This window comes from Sorex araneus, chromosome 9, assembly GCF_027595985.1.
Source record: "Sorex araneus isolate mSorAra2 chromosome 9, mSorAra2.pri, whole genome shotgun sequence".
Lineage (NCBI taxonomy): Eukaryota > Metazoa > Chordata > Mammalia > Eulipotyphla > Soricidae > Sorex > Sorex araneus.
Window position 1 is genome coordinate 48171449 of NC_073310.1, and position 25522 is coordinate 48196970.

Sequence of the window (25522 nt, forward strand, 5' to 3'; positions counted from 1 at the left end):
AATTTGAACTTTTTAGTATACATTTAAATAAAAGTGCTAAAAAAGATGAGAAGTCAAATGATATCATGGTAAAGAATATTTCTTTTGGTAAGAACTTAACCTTATGCTGGAGCCATAGTACAACAGGTAAAGCCTTGCATGCTGCCAACCCCAATTCATGTCCCAGGTCCTCTGTCCTGTATGTAAGTAGTGATCCCTAGCACAGAACCAGGAATAATCTCTGAGTACCACTGGATGTGGCCCCAAAACAAAACAAATGAACAAAAAAAAAGAACGCAACCATTTCCTTCAACTACATGAGAATGAATTAGATAGGCTGAATGAGTTTTTCACGTCTCATCGTCTTTGGCAGCAGATTCTAAGTAGAACATTTTCTGTATCCTGACCATGAGACTATTCTTTTTACCTCTGGGATAGGGCTTAGAAGATTATAAACTCTGAGAATACTCTTTCCTTCCTAAATCATTTTCATTCACTGAACTTTATGTGAACCACTAATTCCTTATTTCAGGTTACTAGCTTTAATTTTTGGGTGACGTGATCAGAAATTGACAGCTTGTCTTTTCTTTTGAAATCCCTTTGAAATACAGAGAGATCTGGCGCATAAATTTCTAACTGTTAATTTCTAAACGGAGACAATATCAGATTCTCTTTTTTTTCTGTTCTTGAGTGATAGGGCTTAGCTTTGAGTTTTTTTGTATGTTTTATTTTGGGGGCCACATTGAGCATATAGTTTGGAGAGACTTATTTTATAAAATTTAGATTACCCAGAGTCTAAAATTTTGAATGAAAAGCGGTGTCCAATTTCGCTCATATTGAGTAAGCAGTCTTTGTAAATTACCTTAGGTGAAAGATCATGTCTTCTTTTAAATTCTTTCATGATAAAACATTAATTTCTGTAAGAATGATTTGCACTGGAAAAATAAAATTTCATTTTACATTTGTATGTCAAAGATGGTTCAAATATTATATGTAAAACTAACAAAATGAATATACCTGTGTCGGTGTGAAAAGAAAAAGATGTGTATGGACTAATGATGAAATGACAAGGAATAATAAAATACTTTACCCATGTTAAAAGATCCCAATCAGAGTTTTGCACAATTTGTGTTTTTGATATATGTTTTATTAAAAACTAAGCCCTGTGGCTGGAGTGATAGTACACCAGGTAGGGCATTTAACTTGCTGAGGACTACCCGGGTTCAAACCTCAGCAATTCGTATATTCACCTGAGTCCACCCGGAGTAATCCCGGAGTAACGCCTGAGCCCTGCAGGAGATGAGAATGTATGACAGAGTGCATGCGTTGTCTAGCTTTCTCCAGCATTTAAAAATAATTTACCAAATATCATTTACTATTAATACAAATAGAGAATGGTGATTGTTATTGGATCTTATGTAGTTAATTAGTTGCTGATAGAGAACTGAACAATATTTTATTGCATTTGACATTTTTTAACTATTATTGGTGACTTTAGTATTTTTATTAAGTACATAAAGCTCATACAGATGTCAGTGTTAATTGTTAAATTCACTTCAAAGTAAACCTACATATTTTGAATGGCAGAAGTTCTCCATAAACTGAAATCAGTTCTATGTAGAAAAAAGAAAAGTCTTTTTATAATATTTTGGCTTAATTTTGGAAGTATGCCATGTGACAAAACAGAATAGCCCCAATATTCTTGCTTACATAATTATGATTTCTTAATATTTATTGCCATTTTGGCATTCTCAAATACCCTGCTCTTTTGTAGAAATTAGCTTTTTAATAAAGTCAGAGGAGAAGGTCAGTAATCTGTTTCAGTCAGTGCAAAATGTTTTGTTGGCTTTACTAAATGAAAATTGATATCTATTTATCTTTCTTTTAAAGGTCATTGCCTGAACTTTTAGCTTACAGATTTAAGGGTTATTGCTGATATTTTAATAGTATTGAGGATCATATAACAGTCAGTCTTTGTAGTTCATACAAATTAATATTGCACAAGGAGAATAATTTAGAATTCTTTCTTAATAAATGTTATTGCAAGTCATTAGAGTTTCACAAAAGCACAGAGACATATGGAAAAGTCCCAGTAGAATAATTAGGAAAATTTCATATAGACAATATGCCATTCAAATTTTCAACACAGAAGACTTAGGGAATTAATAGTCCAGGAATATTAAAGTCACTTTAGATTTGATGTTTTGTTTCGATTTGATAATTCACTAGGTATTGTGACAGGTATAGTTTTTAACAATTTTTCCTCATTTCTTCATTGTGTCTTTAACTGTCATTTTCATTCACAGTAATTTGTCCATGTTTGTTTGTATTCTTCCAGATCGATACTCATGGTTATAGTTTTATACTCAGTGCTTTAACAAAATAATGTATCATCTGTAGACTTCTCAATTTTGCATACTAAAAATGTGTAATTTTTTTCTAGTTATATTTTCTTATTTTATGTTGTTTCACATGATATGTATGCTTCTTTCTACCCTGTTTAGAGATTATAAGCATCATGTCACAAATTAAAGTATATCATGAATGCTTTTTAGCAATCTAGAATTTTTTTTTTTTAATGTACTGGGGATTGAATGGAAAACCTCAAGCAAGACAAGTGTTCAACCTCTGAGTTACATCCTTGGCTTGGAGTCGAGAATTTAAATTGTACACATCAGTAGGATAATTTATAAAGAGCTTATCGATTTTTTTAACTTTAAATATATGACCTCAACCTTGGTAACCATGACTCAGTTATTTTTTTTTCACCTTTTAAAAATTTTTGAAAAGTATACTAAGAATTAGGTGAATTAGGAAAGAAGTAGCACCTCACTGTAGCTCTGTCCTCCCATTGTTCATCAATTTGCTCAAGCAGGCACCAGTAACGTCTCCATTGTGAGACTTGTTGTTACTGTTTTCAACATATTAAATATGCTATGAGTAGCTTGCCAGGCTCTGCCTTGCAGGAGGGATACTCTCAGTAGCTTGCCAGGCTCTCTGAGAGGGACGAAGGAATTGAACCTTTGTCAGCCACGTGCAAGACAAAAATGCCTTACCTTCTGTGCTGTCACTCCCGTCCTAGAAAAGAAGTAGACAGTATAATTCATTGTTCATATTGCTATATTTTTTATATTTTTATTAAATTCTCCATTATTTTCGCCTTCTGAATGTATTCCTTCATTGTTCCATCTCTCCTCTTTTGAATCACTGCCTTTATTGAAAAATTAAAATGAGGAGACTTGGCAGAAAGTTTTTGTGGTTTGTTTTTTCACTTAAATTGTATTTATTGTTATTTTCATAATCAAATATTTCAAAATAAAACTTTTATGGACACATTTATGGAGTAATGTCACCTCTCTTTGAGAGGATTGTTACTTGTTACATTGATGAATTTTTACATATAAATCATTAAACCTATAATTTGACTTACTTATAAAAGTGATTATAGATTTTAAGTTAGTAATAGAAATGTAAGCCATTGTAAAGCTTGTAAAAATGAAAATTACATAATGTAAAGTTAAGGTAGAAAGTTATGATGAATTATAGTTATTTACATATTCCTATAAAATTCCAGTGATATTATTTTATTAATTTGCTTTTTTCTTTAATCTGTTCAGGGACAGAAGGTTTGGGCTTCAGTATCACTTCTCGTGACGTAACAATAGGTGGCTCAGCTCCAATTTATGTCAAAAACATTCTTCCCAGAGGTGCTGCTATTCAAGACGGCAGACTCAAGGCGGGGGATAGACTTATAGAGGTGAGTGTTTTTTCTCTGCAGTAAATTCCATAAATCTTTTGAAGTTATTCACTGTTACTGTAACTGTCATTCTGTTGCTCATCGATTTGCTCGAGTGGGCACCAGTAACATCTCCATTGTGAGACTTGTCACTGTTTTTGGCATATCGAATACGCTAGGGATAGCTTGCCAGGCTCTGCCATGTGGGTGGGATACTCTCGGTAGCTTACCAGGCTCTCCAAGAGGGATGGAGGATTTGAACCCAGGTCAAATGCAAGGTAGACCTGGGTTGCATGCAAGGCAAACACCCTACCTGCTGTGATATTGCTCCAGCCCTTTGTATGTATACTTTTAAAAAACATATTTTCCTAAATAAGTGAAATATTTTTGATTAAGCATGGATTATAAAACATTTTGTTTTGATTTTACATCTTTTTCACATCTTAAAGAGAAATACCTTTATTTGTTCACTTGTAGATTTTTAGTTTCTTAGACATTTGGTTTATGAGATAACATTTTATTATGAAGTAAGTAGAACATCCTGTTGGTTATATTTCTAGGTGACTTTACATGTGTATCAGTCAATATTGAAGTTCTATTTACTTTGTAATCAGAATAGATGCAGATAAAAATAAATGAAAATACTGTGTCTTGAAGAGAGGAAGAATGCAATCTTAAAATAGTGTGAAGAGTAAATTGAGACAAAAGTCATGTCAAGAAAAAGGGAGAAATAGTTTTCAAATTTTTTTTTCTGTATCTTGTGGGTTTCTCTTCATTTGTTTTGAGACTCTGACATATAAACTTAGATTTTCTCTTTGTGTTAATGCATATGTTTATAGAAATATAGTGGGAAAAGATTTAGAAAAGTAAAAGTAAGTTCTGTTGTCCATTTTCATTACTAATAGTTTTATATGTAGTTTTCAACTTTACATACTCAATTCTCATATAGCTTTCTGGAAAAATAATGGCTTTTTTTTTTTTTCTTTTTGGGTCACACCCGGCAATGCACAGGGGTCACTCCTGGCTCTGAACTCAGGAATTTCTCCTGGCGGAGCTCAGGGGACCATAAGGGGTGCTGGGAATCCAACCTGGGGCGGCCGCATGCAAGGCAAACGCCCTACCTACTGTGCTATTGCTCCAGCCCTTGTGCCTACATTTTAGGCTTAGATTTTTTTTTTTAAAATATCTTTTTCCTTTTTTTGTGTGTCTGTGTATTAAGCATTATTGGTTAAGTACAAATTATATTTAGATTGTTGCTTCTGAAGTGACCAATTGTCATTGGTTTATAAATAGAGTAGTAATAGGCCAATTTTGCAAATATAATTTGTATCATTTGGTACAGTTGTAACTAACCATTGAACCTAGGCCTGTTTGTTTCTGTGCGCGCACGCACGCACACGCACGCAATCTTGACCCTACCTTCTCATTCTCTTTTATTTCACTAAAAAGAAAGCCCCATTCCCCTTTCTTTTTTCTAAATGTAACCATTTAATATTTGAGTCTCTCACATGATTCTTTAAGGACATTTGGAACAAAAGCAAATGACATTTTGTTTGAGTGTTGGGAATGGCCTGCAGTCTATAATATTTTATTTTCTATTACTATTTGTTTTCTTTTAAGACTAAAACTATATTTTAATATGTTTTAAATACAGTCTCAACAATTTTGTTGGCAAATTTTCTGAGTATCAGAAATATTTGGAATTATACGCAAAAATATAGAGTGTCAGTTTTTCATATCTGTATTATTTTTGTTCAGTGCCTGTAATTGCTGGTAGTATTACATTGAAGAACATAAATCTTTATTACAAAGGGATAGGGTGTTTTAAAACATTTTAATTGCATGAAAGATATTACATTACAATGTAAGTATTATACTTAAATGCCTTAGGTTAATTTTATATATAGTCCAAAGAGAGCAAAGTAGAATGGTGATTAAAATAGTCTAATTTCTGATCAACTTATACTCCTTATATTTTATATGGTAGTTATAATACTTTGAAGAAGATAAAATATTTTGGATTTTCCTAGGAATTTGTTTTAAATTTTTTACTTTTTACTCTTTTGCCAGAATTCTTTTATAAGGCTAAAAAAATCTGTGATAAAATATTATTTTGTAGGAATTCTTCTTAATGCTTGCCTTTTAGTGAAAGAAAAAATTTTCTTTTCATTTTCAACAAAATTTTATTGAAAATTAGAATATTTATACAGGTATATTTTTGGCATTTTTTTTTAACTATGAATGCCATAGTTTGTTACTTTGGCTCAAGAAAACTGTGATATAGAATACCATCCGGGTATCCCAGTAAATAGATGGCACATTTTGTAGTACCTTGACATTTTAGATATATTTATTTATTACTCATTACTTAGTAATGCTCTGGTGGCTGTAGCTTTTAGTTTATTGATGAGCGTTAAAAGATTTACTGCTTCCTATATCACTTCTTGATGCCTGATCTGTGTCTCTTTATTAGCCACAAGCACCCTAATGGTTTTCACATCATGGCAGATTTTACAATGAAATGAATTATTATATTCTACTGCAGACAAGATCAGTACTAGAATGTATGTCTTGTTAGTGTTATATGTTTGCAGAGGATTGTAGCTGAAAACTTTTTATTTGTCTTAGGTAAATGGAGTAGATTTAGCAGGCAAATCCCAAGAGGAAGCTGTTTCCCTGTTGAGAAGCACCAAGATGGAAGGAACTGTGAGCCTTCTGGTCTTTCGCCAAGAAGATGCCTTTCACCCAAGGGAACTGGTGTGTAAATTTAGAGCAGATGAAAGATTTCTGATGCACATGAGCCAAAGATCTGGGTTAGCTACTTGATGGCCAGTTTTGACAGAAATATTTTCTAAGCATTTCCTATAATTTATCTTTTAGCCTTTACTGAATGCAGATTCTTTTCTCATATTTCCTTAATTTTAGAAGTAAATGTCCACTATGTTGAAATGGTAAGGCTATTTAAAAGTCAAATTGCAATGATGTTTTCCAGGAGATTCAGTGTTTATTACTGAACATTTTCAGATGGACTGATTGAATAGGGACATTGATTATATCATAACTGTCATTTCAACGGCTGTTGTTGAAAGCTTGGCATCTTCTCTGCTGCATATGACAAATTTTCATATTTCAAATTTTCATATCATGTAGCTAAGCCAAATAAAAATGCTTGCTTACTGTTAGATGGAAAGGAGTATCTTCATTAATTATTGTCATTGAAAATAAGAGCCCTAAGAGACCTTGTGGCCTTCATTAAGTCTTGTGGCCATTATTTACCATTTACTGTTTTGACATTAAATTATATGGATACGTTTTTATTATCCAAACTATGTACTTTTTTGCACACATATCAGTAAATTTTTTATATCAGATACTTGCTTAATATTGATGTGAAAAAATAAGTTTATAAAATTTACATACTATTGTTTTTCTGTATAAAGTACATCCATGGTTTCACATATATATACACACAAGTATATAATTGCATATATATGTATATATACACACATTAATAATGACATTGAAGAGATCGCCTTTATCTTTTGATGTTGTAAGAAAATTGTTTTACTGCAAATAGGAGTGCTTTCAAAATAGATTCTATCTGGGTCATTTTAGAACATTTCATATCTCTTTCAGCTAGCTTTGGTTTGATCTAAACAAGTCATTCACGTACAGTGGAGTTGCAAGGTTTTTTTAGGACACACTTCTCTAATTTTGCACATAACCTTAATTCTATATGTATTTTACCTATCGTGTACCATGATTAATAAGGTTTGTCTTTTATTATAAAAACAGTTTCATTTCAGTCACAAAAATGCTCCATCAGTATTGTATACAGATAAAAAATTTATTGTGATTTTTGTGGAAATTCCAGATTTTGATAGGGCTGTGAAGTGAACACGTGTGTTTTAAGTAGATTTAGAAAAAACAATTTTAAAATCCTTTACTTTTATTTTCAAATGTTTAATACATTATTTCTTGATTATATTTAGTTTTGCATTCTCTTCCCACTGTTATCCAATTTTGTACTTAAAATGCCACCTGATCCTAAATCTGGATATGTTTCCATTAAATTGTAAATGAGCATTTAAAAAAATCTCAGCTTTAGATGTGATTTGATGAAGCTTTAATTCTTACTTAGTATATCTGAGCCTGGGTAGTAGTTAGCATTATTAGATTGCCAAAGCTTAAACATTACTCTTAAGCAGCCTTTCCAGAGCTAGTGCCAATATATAGCCAGCTTAAGGTTATTCAGGTTCTTCAGTCCAATTTTGATCTTCCAAGCTTCTGTTTTCCCCTTCTGCTGCCTACATTCTCCCCCCCCCCTTCCTTATTTAATTTATTGCTTGTGAGCTTTTCATTAAGGAGTGAGCCAGTAGGCCGTCAGTCTATTATTCATGTTGCAGCTGCTTTTCAAGATTTGAAAGAATAAAATTCTGAAAACTTAAAGGGAACATTTATGCTTATCTTTGAATCCAATTAACAAAGCTCTTTCCTCAGTTTAAGGTATCTGTGTTTAAATTCTGTGTCTAGAACACATTTATCAATATTTGCTTTCAAAGATAGATAATTTTAGCAACTTGAGATTTAAAAAAATCAGTTTATAGTCTGTGTAATATTTTAGTGTACACTTATTCAGAATGTTATTATTGTACTTAGCTATTATAATATATCTTATAACTTAGATTTGCCTGGGTAAATTAAAAGCAGTATTAGGAACTGTACATGCCTAGAAAAGAATTGGTGATATTAGCTTTCCTCAGATTAGCAAATTCATGATATGCCAAGAATAAACAAGTTAAAAATTATGTTTCGAAAAATCAAAAGCTATATACAACACATGCACAAAATATCAGTAGAAGTTTGGAAGGCAGAATAATAAATCTATGACAATTTGATTACCCTCTGTATATTTTATAGATTTTAAGTCCTAAGAGAATTTCCCTTAAAGCCTTGTGCCCCTGTGTATTAAGGACGGCTTTGGCCAGTCTGGATTCATGTTCTTCTCCAATTCTTCTAGAGTGCAGAGCCAAGCCAGATGCAGATTCCCAAAGAAACGGTAAGAGCTTTGTCTTTCGTAGGATGCAGACATGTTGGGAAAATTAACAGAACTAACTTCTCTTTAATTAAATATGAAGTTACTCGCCCTTTCTATCCTGCCTCATAAGATACTACATAGGTTTATTAAACTCCAAAGTGATCTCATTTTCAGGTGACTTATTGCTACTACCCCCAAAATGGAGAATACTATAATTTTTGGTCAGACAGTGGTAGTTTCGAAAGAGGCATTAATTTTCTGTTCACCGTTTTAATGTGAAGTACCAGAAATTAGGGAGCTTAATAATTTGACATGTATATAAATAACTTCATTAGTTACAAAATGCTGTATTATGTTATGACTGCAGGTTGAAATATAAAGAAAACTTGATTCAGGCACAGAAAAAATAAAGATAAAAGAGTTCAATAAAGTATATAAGGCAGGGAAAATAAAATATGTCAGTAATTAAAATAAACATATTAGTTATCCTAATAACTTATGGTAATAAAAGTATTTCATTCATTATAAGTTATTATAGCATAACATTAGGAGCTAATTTTTCTTAATAAAAGTGTATACTACTTATATCAAACTATAAAAAAGTGTTTTGTTTAGAAGACAAATTCCAATATGTATAAATAGGATTTAGATAAAAAACTGAGTTCTAGCAGATAATACTAGTTAGTGTAAATAATGGTTGCCATTTTGATCTCTGAAAGTATGGTTTCAAAACTTTCATGAGAGGGAAAGATAGTATCTATATTCACAAATAATATGAAGTAGAAATTTTTATAAAATTTTTCATGTGTGAGATAGCATAGATTCATATAGTTGCTATTCCCAAATTCTTATAAGTACATAAAAATTTTAGCAAAACCATATCTAGATGGTAATAGTATTTTTGTAAAAGTTGTCATAATTAAGTATTAGATGTGGAAATCTAAGAATTATATTCAGTTAACACTATTGAGAGATTTGTCTTTTACACTTGCATACAACTTTGTACCCAAGAAAGAAATGTAATGTTCTTTTCCAATATTCCGTATTTATAAAAATAGATTACAAATCTGATAAAAATATTAATCTCAGGAATATTATGCATTTTTGAATAATGGGTTTTATCAAATTCACAGCCATCAATTAAACTATAAAGTAGCTGGATTGAGATCACTGATCAAAATGACAATGGTACTTATGAAATACCCTTGAAAGCATGAGGGCGTGGTAGGTTTGGAAAACAGGAGAAAATTGAACCGTGGATTCTCTGGAGGTCATAGAAATAATCCCAGGCATGTTCAGGGGGCCTAGAGGCCACTCCTGTTGATTCTTGGCCAGCTTAGTGGCAGACAGTTGAACGACAGGACTCCAGGATGCAGAGCTATTGAAGTCTCCAGTGCCAGGGACCAATAGGCCCACCTTAAGTGCTAACAGGCCTTAGGGTTGCACATGGTAATGCCCCAGTGGCCATCTTGTTCTGGAAATTGAACAGGGCTGGGCCACATGCCTGACACCTACAATCTCTCTCCAATCCTAAGTAATAGATTCTAAAGTTTGAGTGCAAAAGTTTTTTACAATAAATTAAAAAAATAATGGTACAATCTATTATAATGTTGAAGTACCAAATATACTGTAATGTTAAGTTACCAGCATTGGGCAGAGAGATATTCTGTATAGAAATTCCGGTGCTTGCTTTGTACGTTGCCAACCCTGGTTCTATTCCCTGCACCATATGTGTTCCATAAAGTGTGTACCAGGAGTGATTGATGATCACAGCCACCTGTAAGCACCTGAGTATTGTCAAGTGCCACCTCTAAACATAACCAAAACACAAAAAGAACATGATATTTCTATAGAAACAGAGTGATCATTTAAATGCATTAGTCCCATTAAAATTAGCTGTGGTATATAGAACTTGAATATTAGTAGGGCTGTTTTTAAATGAGGCAAGTGATAATACAGTGGGTAGGGGGTCTTCCTTGCATGTGACCAACGTGACTTCAGTCTCCAGGACTACATATGGTCATCTGACTACACATATCAGGAGTGATCCCAGAGCACTGCTGGGTGGGTACAAAAAAAAAGATTAAAGGACTATTTATTTAGCATTTATAACAGTTGCCTTGTGCCTTTTTCTCACCACACATCAAAATAAATCCCACTTGATTTTGAAATTAAACCTAAAAAATATACCAGTAAGAGCAAATATGTGAAATTTTTCATTAATATTTTATATGAATACTTCTTCGGGCATCACAGCCAAAGTTTTAAGTTAATAAATTTATAGATATTTTTATATGTATAAAATTCCATTGCATACCAGTAATTGTACTATGTAGTAGTTGTGAGATTAAACACTGGATAGGAAGAGTATTTGACAATGTGTCATGTGTCTTTTGGATGAGGAACCATTCCTTTGTTGTTGGGAATCTTACCAACATGAAACTTTTTGGAAAGCAACTATCTCATGAGATATTATACTTGTTAACATCTAATAGAGTCTTATGTTGAACTTGATATACACAGTAAATTTAGTTCTTTCAAAACTTTAGGTATTTTTGGTCAGATCTTCATAATATATGTGGGTTTTTTATATATATATACACCTGTATGTGTGTGTATATCCATATGTATGCAGGATGAAATCTACTTATATATACACACATGAAATCTACTTATATATATATACATGAAACCTACTTATATATATACATGCATAAATGGAATGTTATTGAATGATAAAATTTGTGATCTTGCTGTTTGTGACATGGTTGCCCTCAAATGTACCATACTAATAAGAAAAAGAAAAGAAAAAGATCATATGATCTCTTTTACGTGGAATCTACTTAAAACAATCATAATACCTAGATTATGTGTGCTTGGATACAAAGACTAGGTTGCTGCATATGAAAGAGACAGGGAGAGAGAGAATAAGGAAAATGAGTTAAAGGGATTGAAAGCTAAAAGGGAAAATATTACTTTTGGGGTTTCAGTCTTCCTTTTGCACCTTTTAATAGCAAGCTATTCAATTATTTCAAGTAAATTTTTTGATCATCTTTAGCTTTTTATATAAGTAATGAGTCCTAAAACACTTTTAATTTGTTTTTGATTATCATCGCCGCTCACAACTCACATTTATTCCAAGATAGAAAAGGTTACATAGGTATGTGAATTGATCAGTGACTTGAAGACTAGATTTTTCTAATATGTAATTTCCTTTTTTTTTTTTCGGGGAGTGGGTCACTCCCAGCAATACTCAGGGGTTACTCCTGGCTCATGGCACTCAGGAATTACTCCTGGTGGTACTTGAACCCGGGTTGGCGACATGAAAGGCAATGCCCTACCCCCTGTGCTATCACTTCAGCCCCAAGACGTAATTTTCATGTAGCACTGTCATCCCATTGTTCATCGATTTGCTTGAGCAGGCACCAGTAACGTCTCCATTGTGAGACTTGTTACTGTTTTTTGGCGTATCGAATACTCCACGGGCTCTCTGAGAGGGACGGAGGAATCGAACCCGGGTCGGTCGCAGGCAAGGCAAGCACACTACCTGCTGTGCTATTGCTCCAGTCCAGTTTTCATGTACATATTTTAAATATTATGTTTCTGCAAGTCGAAAATGTTCACTGAGTTCATACAAAAAATTGGGGGCCAGAGAGATAGTACCACTATTACTTGCCTTGCATATAGCCAATCTGGGTTCCATCCTCAGCTTCAGTCCTATAAGCACCGCACCAGGAGTGATTCCTAATTGCAGAGCTAGGAGTAACCCTTGAGAATCCTAAATGTGGCCTCAAAACAAACAAACAAAAAAAACTTTCTACAAAATGTTGATTTAGTTATCAGTGCAACAAGTTTAGTTACTCCATTCACAATAAACTTTGTTTTTTTTTTCCCTTTCTGGTTTTTGGACCATAGTCAGCTATGCCAGGAATCACTCCTGGTAATGCTTAGGGGAATACTTTGGGGATTCAAGTGACTAAGCGTCTGTACTATCTCTCTGGTCCAGTACTTTCTGATTAGGAAAATGAATTCATTTGATATTGGGCACTATCATAGAGTTGTTCGGGTCAGGCTAGACAATACATGGAGGTACTAGTCAACGTTTTCCCAAGAAATACACCAATAGTGTGGGTATAGAAAGAGGTTTATTGTCAGGAGTTGCCTCATGTGATTGTGTAGACTGACAAGTTCTGCCCTGCAGAGTGGACTGGTAGATCAGTCTGCCTTCATGAAACCCGGGAGTATAGATAAGGTCTCAAATCATGATTTATCCCTTTTGTAGGGAGTTTTGTTTTTCTGTTTTATTCATGGTTTTAACTGCTTATTTAGGCCTACACTTATTATTTTATTCAAAATTCTGAAATCTCCAAGTTGTGATCAGGGTTTTACTTACCCACATACTAATTCTTCTTTCAAATAAGACTAATACAAGTCAGGTGTGGAACATTATATGACTGAAAGCAAATAATGAACAACTTCGTAACTGTGTACCTCACTGTAATTCAGTTAAAAAACAAAATCCTAGTACAGCCCACTTTAAGAATCTTCTCAGGAACATGTGTGTAAGAATATGATTATAGGGACCGGAGATAGTACAGTGGTGAGGGTATTTGCCTTACATATGGCTGACCTGGGTTAGATCCCAGTCACCCCGTGTGGACCCCACACCCACCAGGAATGATCCCTCAGTGTAGAGATCTGAGCACAGCTAGGTATGACCCTCTAAACAAAAAGAATATGATTGTTTATTAAGCAATTTCAGAGCTCTTGGATAAAAGTGAAGGTTTAGAGTTTTGAGATCATATTGAACTCTAGAGAGAAGATAATTAGAGGCTTACATGTCAGGAATTCAGATAAATTCTAAAATATTAGTTCCCCTACAGATAATCTGGGGCTGTATTCAGGAGTTTTTGCAACCCCCCGATGATCAGGAGGCATTGTGATATGCTAATTCAGAAAGGTTGCAATTTCGAATTAGAAATGTAATGAACTAGGTAATAGAAATGATTATTAATAGGCTTATTTATCAATTATCTCCTATCACTGTATCACTGTCATCCTCTTGTTCGTTGATTTGCTCAAGTGGGCGCCAGTAACATCTCCATTTGTCCTAGCCCTGAGAGTTTAGCAGCCTCTCTTTACCTCGTCCTTCCCAATGGTGCCGCATTGGAGGCACTTTCAGGGTCAGGGGAATGAGACCCTCATTGTTACTTTTTTTGGCATATCGAATACACTATGGGGAGCTTGCCAGAGCTTGCTTGGTCTATATTGTCTCCAAGTAAATACTACCAAGTAAATACTACCATACTGTCTCCACTGTAAACCAAGAAAATAGTTGATGAATTTGAGAACTTATTTCATTTACATATAAATGCAGTTGAATATCACAGCAGGTCCATTCCTAGTATGTTTGACCTGAGTTCTATTCTTAGCATTGCATACTCCAATCTCTAAAATGCCAGATGTATCACTTGTGGCCTAGGCATCACAAAATATGGTGCCTATAAAAAGTATGGTGTCACAGTCTTAAAAATGTGTCTGTCAAAGAGGCAGGCTTGCAGGGAGGGTTGGAGCATGGGGAGGGAAGCTGACACTAGCTGGTGGGTCGATGTGGGTACACTGTTATACACTGTATTTCTGAAACTCGACTCTGAATGACTTTTAAATTACAGAGCCTCAATAAAGAATTAATTTAAAACATATGGTCTCAGGTCCAGAGTAAGGTACTTACTTGTAAGCAGCTGTCCCTGGCTCCAACCCCCAGTACTGTGTATAACCCTGAACAGAGATCTCTAGAACAAGTCCAGAATAAGCCCTGAGCACCTAGGTTTGCCCTGCACTGACCCCAATACAGAATTACCAGATCTCTTGTATCACTGTCATCCTGTTGATCTTCGATTTGCTTGAGCAGGTGCCAGTAACATCTCCATTTGATCCTGTTGCATGCTAGTGTAGCCCAACTTCAGTGAGCTTGGTCACTGTGCCGATATGGTCAATCATGCTGAATCCTTTTCAGAACCCGGCTTGCTCGAATGATTGTTCTTTGTCTAGTGTTCTGCCTATTTTATTCAGGATGACTCGTGAACAACTTGCAGACAACAGACAACAGGCAGATTGGGCAATAGTTGCCAATGTCATGGATGTCTCCCTTCTTGTACAACAGTATGGTTCTGTTGGTTTTCCATTGAGACGAAACCTTGCATACAGACAGGTAGCGTGTGAAGAGCCGAGCCAGTGCATTGTACTGGCGGCAGATTCTTCAGGTGTTTGGGTCTGACCTTGCCTGGACCTACAGAATTAACAACAACAACAAAAAAGTTAAAGTACTTTTGTAGGGACAAATTTTCAGAAGGAAGTGGAAGATTGTAGTGAAAAACATCACTGTATCACTGTCATCCCGATGTTCATCGATTTACTTGAGTGGGCACTATAACGTCTCTATTACACTCAGCCCTGAGATTTTAGCAGCTTCTCCTTACTTGTCTTTCCCAACAATTGGAGGCTCTTTCAGGGTTAGGAGAATAAGACCTGTCGTTACTGTTTTTAGCATACCGAATACACTACCGGGTAGCTTTCCAGGCTCTGCCGTGCGGGCGGGATACTCTTGGTAACTTGCTGTGCTCTCCAAGAGGTATGTATATACCTGTTGCTGTATTTGGAATATGAATACGCCACGGGGAGCTTGCCAGGCTCTCCCGAGCTGGCAGTAGACTCTCGGTAGCTTGTCAGGTTCTCCAAAAGGGAGAACTAGTCTATTAGATGTAGGAGCTTGGTTTTATAGTCTCTGCATGTTGGCCATTGATAGGATTACAGGGTGCTGGGAGCAGTTTCTGGGTGTGACCACCTAGCTACTGGAAAATGGGGTAACTGGGCGGAAGAACATAAAAACATAAAATATAATAAAACAGGAGTTCAAAGATATTCTGTCCTGGGGCTGGAGAAAGAATATCGGGTAAGATGTTCTTTGCATTGTGGCCAATTTAAGCTCTGTCCCCAACACCAAAATTAGTCCCCTGAGTACTACCAGGAATGACAGAGCCAGAAGTTGCCCTTGAGCACCTCCAGGTATGATGTAATCCCCCCTCCTCCCCCAACCCCCCCCCCCGCCATGTTCTCCATAATAATACTTTGTGCTTGGGGCTGCTAAGTTAGTACAGTGGGTAGGGCACTTGCCTTGCACTTGGCCTCTCCGGGTTTCATCACTGATATACAAAATAGTTTCCTGACCCCCCAGTATTGGTTCCTGAGTGCAAAGCCAGGAATAACCTTTGAGCACTGCTCGGTGTGGCCCAAACCCCCTCCCCCCCCCACACACACTCTTTCATACATTCCTTATGACAATCTTAGCAGCATTTTTCAAAGAAATAAAAATCCTAAAATTTGTATAATACCCCAAAAATAGTATTTAGAGTAATATTTGAACTGGGGCAATACTTGAGAGGGTTGGATCCTATGCTTTGTATGGGGAAACCCGGGTTCAATTGATGACAGTGTTATTCAAGCACCACTTGGAGTGGCCCCACTCCGGACACACAGAGCAACAGAGCAGTCTTCAGAGACAGGTCTGGAAGCATTGCAGTTCCTGTTTGCTAATTATTTTACAAAGTAATAGCAATCACAACAGTATGGTGTGAGCAAACAAAAGGCTCTACGTGTTGATGGTACCAACTTAGCAACGCAAAATTAAACCTCCATATATAGCAAGTCCTTTATATCTGTAGATTCAGCATCCCTGAATTCAGTCAGATGCTGTTGAAATTAAAATTGCTTTCTGTGACTATAGTCAGTTAAGGATTTTTATGATTTGTAAGTTATTTATTGTAAAATATATTTTAATGTCTATTGTCTACCTTTTCTGGAAACATAAAATACTAAAAATTTTAATATATTTTTTGTTTCAGGTCAGTCATTTTAAAGTAATATGTTATTAAATAATGTTAATTAAGAATTTTTAATATCAGTATCTTAAAATACACATTTTAGATATAACAAAATTATTCTATATTTTGTGAAATTCTAGTTTTGAAATATAAGACATTTCAGAAGAGTTTCAAGTATACTTTATAGCTCAGTATTGAGTTGTAGTATATACATTACCCACATTCTCAACTTGTAAACACCAAATTTTGCATCATTTTATTTTTTTCTGTCCTCTTCTTCCTCCATTCTCTCACTTTCCTAGTACTTATTTTATTTTTTGAATTAAGGTAATAATTGCTGGCATAATTCCTAGATACCAATGTGTATATTCTGAGCACACAGACAGACTTTTTAAAAATTTCATTGTCACTGCATGACTGTCATCAGGGTATGATGACATGTCATGTCATCAAGGTATGATGAAAGTCATGTCATGAGCGGGCACCAGTAATGTCTTCATTGTGAGAGACTTGTTGTTACTGTTTTTGGCATATCAAATACACCACAGGTAGCTTTCCAGGCTCTACTGTGCGTGTGAGATACTCTCCGTAGTTTGCTGGGCTCTCCGAGAGGGGTGGAAGAATTGAACCCAGGTCGGCCTCATGCAAGGCGAATACCCTACCTGCTGTGCTATTGCTCCAGCCCCCCCCCTTTTTTTAATGTTACAAGATTTAAATATCAAGATCATAAAACTAACATTGATATAAGTATTTTTTTTACGATTTTCTCACTGTTGGTTATAGCAAGAGGAAATGAATATGTCTAAACAAATTTTGGTCCATTTTCTAATTCTGGATCATTTTTGTTCTTTAGTCACTATTTCTCTTTAGTTTTCCAACAACCTGGAATATTTCATTCATCTTTGTTTTTAATTTTTGAAGAGCAAGTTACTTTATGTTTTTCTGTTTGGGTTTATGTCCTCCCCTTTCCTTTTTTAAAACTGTATAAGGAATTTATGGCATACTGGGTTTCTGAAGGAAGATAGTCTCAAGAAGCAGTTAATAAAGTACAAAGTTTGGATGAAATCATAATCAAGGTGCCAGAAAATTACATTCTTTGTATGAGAGTGAAAATATCTCCACACTAATAAAACTTCATGAAACTTCTCTATATGTAGCATTCGAAATGGTTTTCAATGAGCAATTTTTGTAACCTTTGGCTGCCAGAGAATTAAGTTCTAAAAGCTGGCGTTAATTTCACTCTTATGTCAAGAGCCAAATGGATTGATCTTGAAATATCACAGGCAAAGTACAGTTTCTCACATAAATGTTTTAATGATAATAATGACTTAAGATGATAAGAATGCTGAAATAGAATATAATTCCTTTCCTGAAGTTTTCATAATAAATGAAACTTTCCCAGGGAGAATAGAGTTTTTGAGACAGGTTCATAGTGGTAGGGCATGTCAGGAAATGATTCCAACTTGATTAAATCTGTTCTTTGTGTATTCAGTCAGCTCCTTGTCCTCATTATTGAAGTAGAAATAAAATGAGAAGTTTAAGCCTTAGAAAAATGTTATGGAAATGTCAAAATAAGTAAACATAAAAAAACTGAAGATAAAAGTCAGTATATGATAATTAAAACCCTTCCAGGTTGGGGGCCAATAAACCTATTAAAGGAACAAGTGTTACTGTGCCCAGCTAGAGACTATTTTTGGTTTTCATATCTGTTCGAATGCAACTTTTTCAACAGTATAAATACCTATTCAGAAAATAAGTTTTATCTTTTAGTCATTTCTGTATGTAAAGTGAAGTGAACTATGCTGTGTTTTTTTTTTTTTCGGTGGGGGTTGGGGTTGAGCTATATGTGGGATTACCCCTGGCTCAGAGTTTAGGGATCACTCTTGGTGAGTCTGGGAGATAAGAGGGGATTGAATGCTGCTGTGTTTAGCAGTTACTCTTGTCTCTGTGCTAGTGTTGTTCAAAGTGGCCATTAGGCAGTTCTTTAGATTGAACCCTGATTGGCTGTGTATAAGGCAAGTTCCTTAGCCTGTGGTCTTCAGCCCCCAAATAAAATGCTTGTAAGGGACAGAAAGATAGGTCAATCAGGAGTCAGGAGACCCCAGGTTTGATCCTGGGTACTGGTTGTCATCCTGATACTCCAGTGCAGCTGGGCCTAAGCAATGAATGCTGACCAGTTAACAGTTTCACCAAGAGTAGCCCAAGAGCACTGCTTGGGATTGCATCTTCCTATACCGAAAAAGAGGTGCAAAGTAGAAAACGTATAAGATACTTTGAATCATAGTGATATATTGCTAATTTATACTTTTCTTTGTTTCAGACGTTGGCTTTTTTTGAAGCATAATGGTATAATGCTTGTAAGGGAAAGATAGGTAGATCAGGAGTGCAGGGGACCTTTTAAAATATATATAATATGTGGAATATTTTGGCTTTGATTTTGAAGTTTACTTTGTATAGTTAACATAGCTACTGTCCTACATATCCCTTCAATTTCTGATTTTGTATTCTTTATTACATTGGTTTTCCTGTTTTTACAATATTGGCAGTTTTAGTTTATATTTTGAATGGCAGTTTATGCTGATAAGTGTTTGGCAGCATGTCCTTTGAGATGACATAGACAGTATCCTGTAAATTTAAATTAGAAACTTCACAAATCACAATTTATTAATGAAAGATTTTAAAATGCCACGCCATATTATGATAATTTTCAAAATCTCTTACTCATAAATGTTTTATTTCCAACATTTATTTTACCTAATGAAATATCTCATATTCAATGTAAAATCTCAAGATTCTTTATTAAAATTATTTTGTTTTCATGAGATGTTTAAAATTTTTTTGCTAAAACAAAGAAGAAAATTGAAGTATATCCACATTTCCATCACTTGGTTATAATCTTCTTGTATGTGTGTGAAGGATACATTATATTCTAATGTGCTAGTATATGTTTATGATTCCTTCAGTTATAATTTAATAATTATGGCTTGAAAGATTAGGTGAATATTGCAGAGATATTTCAAAATTGAAAAACCCATGGATTGAATAACTTATAAGTCTCAATGAGACTTTTTAAATATAATTTGAAGAACTTGTGCCACATGTCCATTTTATGGTTGAAAATACTGAGTTCAAAAATTCAAGGATTTTGTACTATGGCAGTATTAATGGGTCGGTTGATCATTGAAGAATGGTCATGAAAATCTTAGCCAAAGATGAGAATTTCTAAGGAGGAGCTTAGAAGTTAGAGTGCTTTCTTTTCTCTTGTGCAAAAATAAATTTTAACAGGATAGATAAGCTCTCTCTGTTTCATCTGGCTTTCCATTTTGCTTTTATTTCTTCCTCACTGTTTGAAAGAGATTGATAAGAGCTTGCATGTTTTAAATGTGTTATGTTCTGAGACAGCTTACTTATGTTCTTGGATAGCTGCAATTATAATTGAAATCATAGTTTGCATATACAATCAATTAATTAAACAGCATTGCTTGAATTGTATTTGTCAGCTGTTATTATGTATGGAATGGAGTTCTGTAAAGTTTTTCTTTGAGGTTTAGCAACACTTTGTCTCACAGATGTTGAAGGTTAATGCTCCTTAATGGTTCTCTGAAAATGAGTGCCTTTTCTGCTGGCTTGATTTCATCAATATTTGTTATTCTTTGTGAATAAAATGATAATACACTGTCACTGAACCTTAAACTATTAATAACATTAAAAGTTCCTAGTGCAAAAAGAGGACAAATTAGTTTCATTTATTTATTTTAATTCCTGCTTTTACTGCTTTTTCCTGTGGTTTTGAATATGTAAACAGGGAAGCCAAAACCAAACTCTGAGAATCTGCGTGTCTATACTTTTTTTCCACTACATTTTCCCCTCTTATATTTCTCACAATTGGCTTTGGTTTGTTTCAATATTGAAACAAGTACTGCATGAAAATATTAACAGCTGGCTTCAGGAATCATCTGGAGGGGTAACGGCTGCACAGTTATCATGGATCTTGTCATGGAACTTGGTCGAAATACTCTGCCTGTTGTGATTAAATAATTGCTCATTAACAGTTTTTAAAAATAACCGTGAGAAGGAAGCATTGGAATGTAATGTGCTCTGTAATTTTGTTCCCTATCAGAAAGCAGAAGATGAAGATATTGTTCTCACACCTGATGGTACCAGGGAATTTCTGACATTTGAAGTTCCACTTAATGACTCGGGATCAGCAGGTCTTGGTGTCAGTGTCAAAGGAAATCGCTCCAAAGAGAACCATGCAGATTTGGGAATCTTTGTCAAGTCCATTATTAATGGAGGAGCAGCATCAAAAGTAAGCAAGTGCCAAATTCATTAAACCATATGCCCATTCATGAAAAAGTGGAACACCAAACGCATGCTGATTTTAGAAAGAGATTCTAGGGGAAGATAATATGAACTCTGCTTTTTGAAAATTCTGTTGTGATTTGACTAATTAGGGCGAAATTCTTTGAATTTTAATAATATCGTTACTGGCTTTATATGCAATGTGGACTCCACAGAAATAAAGTGAAAATTTTTTAAAAATGGTTGAACTCCAATATTTTGACATCTTTTAACAAAGGGCAGTACTTTGTGGAGTTGTGACAAGGCAAAGGTAGAGAGGCTTTTAGCTTCTTAGGGGTGGTTGATTTTGAGCTCTAGAAGAAAAACTGATGGTTGGTAAGGTTTCTTAAGATGAGGCTTGTTTCTATAAACTCATCCTGATGCTGTCTGTGTCTCTAGGCATGGAAATTCTCTCCTTCCTGTCTAGGGACAAGAGACTAGACACCCTCTCAAAGGAAAATTCATGCTTATGTATAGCCAGAATGGGGGAGGACAAAGATCCTACTTGTCTGCCTTTCTCAGTTGCCTTCTGTCAAATGATCTAGAGTGACATATTTGAAGTGCATATACTGATGCCCTTAGCAAATGTTTTCTGGCTTCCTCACAATATCCCTCCATGATCACACAACTTGCAGAAAAATCAGTGAAGTTGGGGATGGAGTCCATGGCTTTTACTCCCATCCTTCTCTCATCCTCCCCCCTCCCCCCCACATACTTCTTTTTTAGATCTCACAGATTTCTCCCCATAGTCATTCTTTTTAAATGAAGATCATCTATGCAGACTTAGCTTTGCCTTAGATTTGCCACAGATCTGCCATAAAGTAAAGGTTAATCTTTCCCTTCCACTCCCCTGCCCCTGGGTCACTTACCCTATTTTTCAGTCTAGAGAAAATTTCCTGGCTGTCTGTGAAGGGGCAGTTCTCTCCAATTGTCTAATAGCCTTGAGCTTTTGCATGTGTTGGATTGTAAATAACCTCTATGGGTGTCTCTGAAAGCTAGAAAGTAATCACTTTGTGTCCTTTGAATTAGTATGCTATTTTGGTAAACAGATTATGATAATGACTTGATTTACAAATGTATAAATGATTGAAATAGACACAGGCTGCAATGGCTGCTTAGACATTATTATGCTTGTGTTCAATTGGGCATAATCCATTAGGATTAAAACATGGTTTTTTTTTGCTTTTTTTTTTTTTTTAACTAAAGGCAAAGCAACTTCTTTTATAACAGACTATTTAATAGCACTTATTTTTTACCTGTTTTCTTCCCAGGATGGAAGGCTTCGGGTGAATGATCAACTGATAGCAGTAAATGGAGAATCCCTGTTGGGCAAGACAAACCAAGATGCCATGGAAACCCTCAGAAGGTCTATGTCTACTGAAGGGAACAAACGAGGAATGATCCAGCTTATTGTTGCGAGGCGAATAAGCAAGTGCAATGAGGTAAAAAATGAAAAACTAAAAAGACAAAAGGCACTAGCATTTGAAATTATAATCAGACCAAGTTTCTATCCTAACATTGGGCAGAATTGGCAGGGACTTTACTTCAAAATACTATCATTTTGTTTATTGTAGTTTGATTGTATTATTAGTGGATTATGATTTGTTTTCTTCATTTACTTGATCAAAATAGTCCACATTACATGTACCTTGATGTTTTATTGCCCACTGGGTAGGTCACGCTGGGACTTTAAGGTTTGTCTTTCTGCTTTTTTTTTTTTCTTTTCTTTTCCTTTTTGGGTCACACCCAGCTACACACAGGGGTTACTCCTGGCTCTGCAGTCAGGAATTACTCCTCATGGTGCTCAGGGGACCATATGGGATGCTGGGAATCGAACCCGGGTCGGCCGCGTGCAAGGCCAACGCCCTCCCCGCTGTGCTATCGCTCCAGCCCCCTAAGGTTTGTCTTTCTGAGTTTTCTTCTTGGATACAGGGTCACAGCCTTCATTTCAGGGTCAAAAATTTCTATTCTTTTCCCTAGGAGAGAGAAACTGAAAGACTAATTGCTTGTTCATTTATCTAAAATTAAATGTCTGCTAGAAAATTCATAATACGGAATCTCTCTTGAGTCACATTGTTGAAGTAAAGTTTCCTTTCTTGTTCTTCAGTTCCTCTTCCTCCTCCTGTACACTCATCCCTTCAACAGTGTCCAACCATGTAAACTATTTTAAAATCGTTTACACATACCTATAGCGTATATACATCACGCAAATTAAGTATTGCCTTCAAGATTTATAACAATTTTAAAATAGCACTAAACTGTCATGAAAGTAATGAACATGTTGTCCCTCTTCATTGCTCAAATAACCTTTGTGTATAACTATTTCATACCACAGTTAATGGTATATAACTGAAACCTAGGAAAGCAGAACCACAGGTAATGGAACATTTCTGTATAATGGTTGAGTATTTTACCCTGAGTGCTTGTTATTTTCAGTAGTAGCTATCACATACTGCCATAGTGGACTCTAAGCCTAGGCTGTGGAGTGTAATTAGGATTGACTGGAAAGGGTAATCCTCTGCTTTCCCAAATAAGTGAAGACATATCAACTAGAATCATATGTTCCGCTTAAGTGGAATATTGAAAGTTAATAAAGATAATTAATATAAAAATCTTAACATAAAGTAAATTTTGTAGGTAGGTTATATGTTGTGTGCTATCTATAGAAAATGAGTGGAGTCTACCCACTTACAGATGAAAATATGAAAATCATTGCTTTTGTTACTATTATTCCTCAAATCTCTCGCATATATCACTTTTGAGAAAATTATCACATTTAAATGTGTTAGAGAAGACAAGGATGTGATGCAATATGAAAACTATGAATATTAAAATGTTTTTTCTTATTTAAAGATGTATATTCTGTGCCACGAGACACATTATTAGGTTGTTGTGATATTTCATCTATTCTATCATATTTTGCAACAAAATGTACACATGACTGTGTAACTATTACACAAACGATTACCTTTTGCAGTGATATCAACTGTTAAATTTTTATTGTTCATATTTATACAAGGAGAATCAATAGTTACAAATTATTTCCAACAACAACAACAACAACAAAAACCAATGTCTGTTTGGAGGGATAGATCAAAAGGCTGGGTGCATGCTTTGCATGAAGGGATCCAGGGTTCAATCCCTGGCACCACTCTGGTGCCCTCTGAACACCACTAAGAGTGACCCCTCCCTCAAACACAAAGCTTGGAATAGACACCTGGAGAACCTCAAGGTGTGTAAAAGCCAGGAGGGAAGGAATGAAAAATCAGTGATGGAGTAACCTTAACTGAAAGTCTTAAATTGTGGAGCATGAAAACTTTCACTTTCATTATATGCTATACATGCTACTCCTTCACAGTAGGCTGTTGGTCTGATGCTTGTTTTATAATTTTTTTATTGGTTACCATATCATTAGCTGTTATGTAACACTTTAATGTAACTTCCCCAAAGTGTTACATAAAAAGAAAGCTCAATATATAGTTTGCAAGTTACAGTTTCCCGTATTAGATCATTTTCTGAAATGGAATAATTTCACATTTCATAGCATCATATTTATCAGACAGATGATTTTTGAGCATGCAGTATTTTTAGAAAATGTGTTAGTTTACGAGGGCACTGTGGTAAATAATACATATTGGGTTCCTTCTCTCATGGAACTTTTGTTCTACTGAACATACTATAGTCTTAGTCTTTTTAAGTACAAACTGAAATGCGTAACACCTTCTAAATTTTATCTTCAAAAGAAAATACTGAATGTCACAAAATGACTTTTGTCTGATTCCAAGTATTCAGTATTATTCCCCAAACACTTGAAAGGAAACCTGTACCAGTCTGATTGTGTTTTGGTAAAGCGCTGACTATTCCCCGATGCCCTGTAAAAGACATAAAATTGGAATCCCGCTGAAGTATCTTTGTGTCTCATTCACTTTTGCATATGAATTTCTGTGAATGAAAATGATTTAAGTAAGGGAACAGCTGCAATAGACAGTAATAGACTTTAATATTCAATATTCCTTATGGTATCATTTTCATACATTGCTAGTTATTACTATTTCTTTGGATCCCGAAAGCTTATAAAACAATTATATCAAAAAAAAGTATCACGAGCACTGTGCTTTCTTTGTAATACTAGCAAGAAGTCTTTTGTACTGACAGGGTTTAACTGAAGAATTATATGAAGACAGAGAGCTCAATTCAGCTTCCCATAAGGCATAAGACATGATTTTGCTACCATTGAAGTTATATATTACTTCTGGAAAAACATCTCCCCGAATTACTGGGAGAATATGTGTAAATTATGTTACAGTAAATATTGATGTAAGCATAGTGTGTCTTGCTGTTTTGAGTAAACCTTAAGCCTGAATAATGTGCTTGGTTCTCTCCTCCTGGGTCTATTACTCAACTGACTGGTCCAGTCTGACAACATCCCAAAATCTCACGTTAGTCACTCATCCTTAAATCAGGCATTTGCATACTAAACTTCAAGCCAAAGAAAAGGAGAATTTGCAAGAGGAAACTTCTTACATTTGTCACATCTGTCACTCCCCC

The 25522-nt window shown here is 35.0% G+C and overlaps 1 protein-coding gene across 15 annotated transcripts in view; it reads left to right on the forward strand.

The window, feature by feature from the left end:
- The window catches only part of PARD3 (par-3 family cell polarity regulator), a 645483-nt gene that overhangs the window by 366213 nt on the left and 253748 nt on the right, over positions 1–25522 (forward strand). For 9 of the 15 annotated variants that reach the window (XM_055147130.1, XM_055147131.1, XM_055147126.1 and 6 more), the window contains 5 exons: positions 3597–3736; positions 6344–6472; positions 8736–8774; positions 20754–20942; positions 22246–22416. In XM_055147130.1, coding sequence (XP_055003105.1) covers positions 3597–3736; positions 6344–6472; positions 8736–8774; positions 20754–20942; positions 22246–22416 — 668 coding nt within the window. The remainder of the gene's footprint in view (positions 1–3596; positions 3737–6343; positions 6473–8735; positions 8775–20753; positions 20943–22245; positions 22417–25522) is intronic. The other 6 variants (XM_055147132.1, XM_055147128.1, XM_055147129.1 and 3 more) reach the window with 1 other exon arrangement.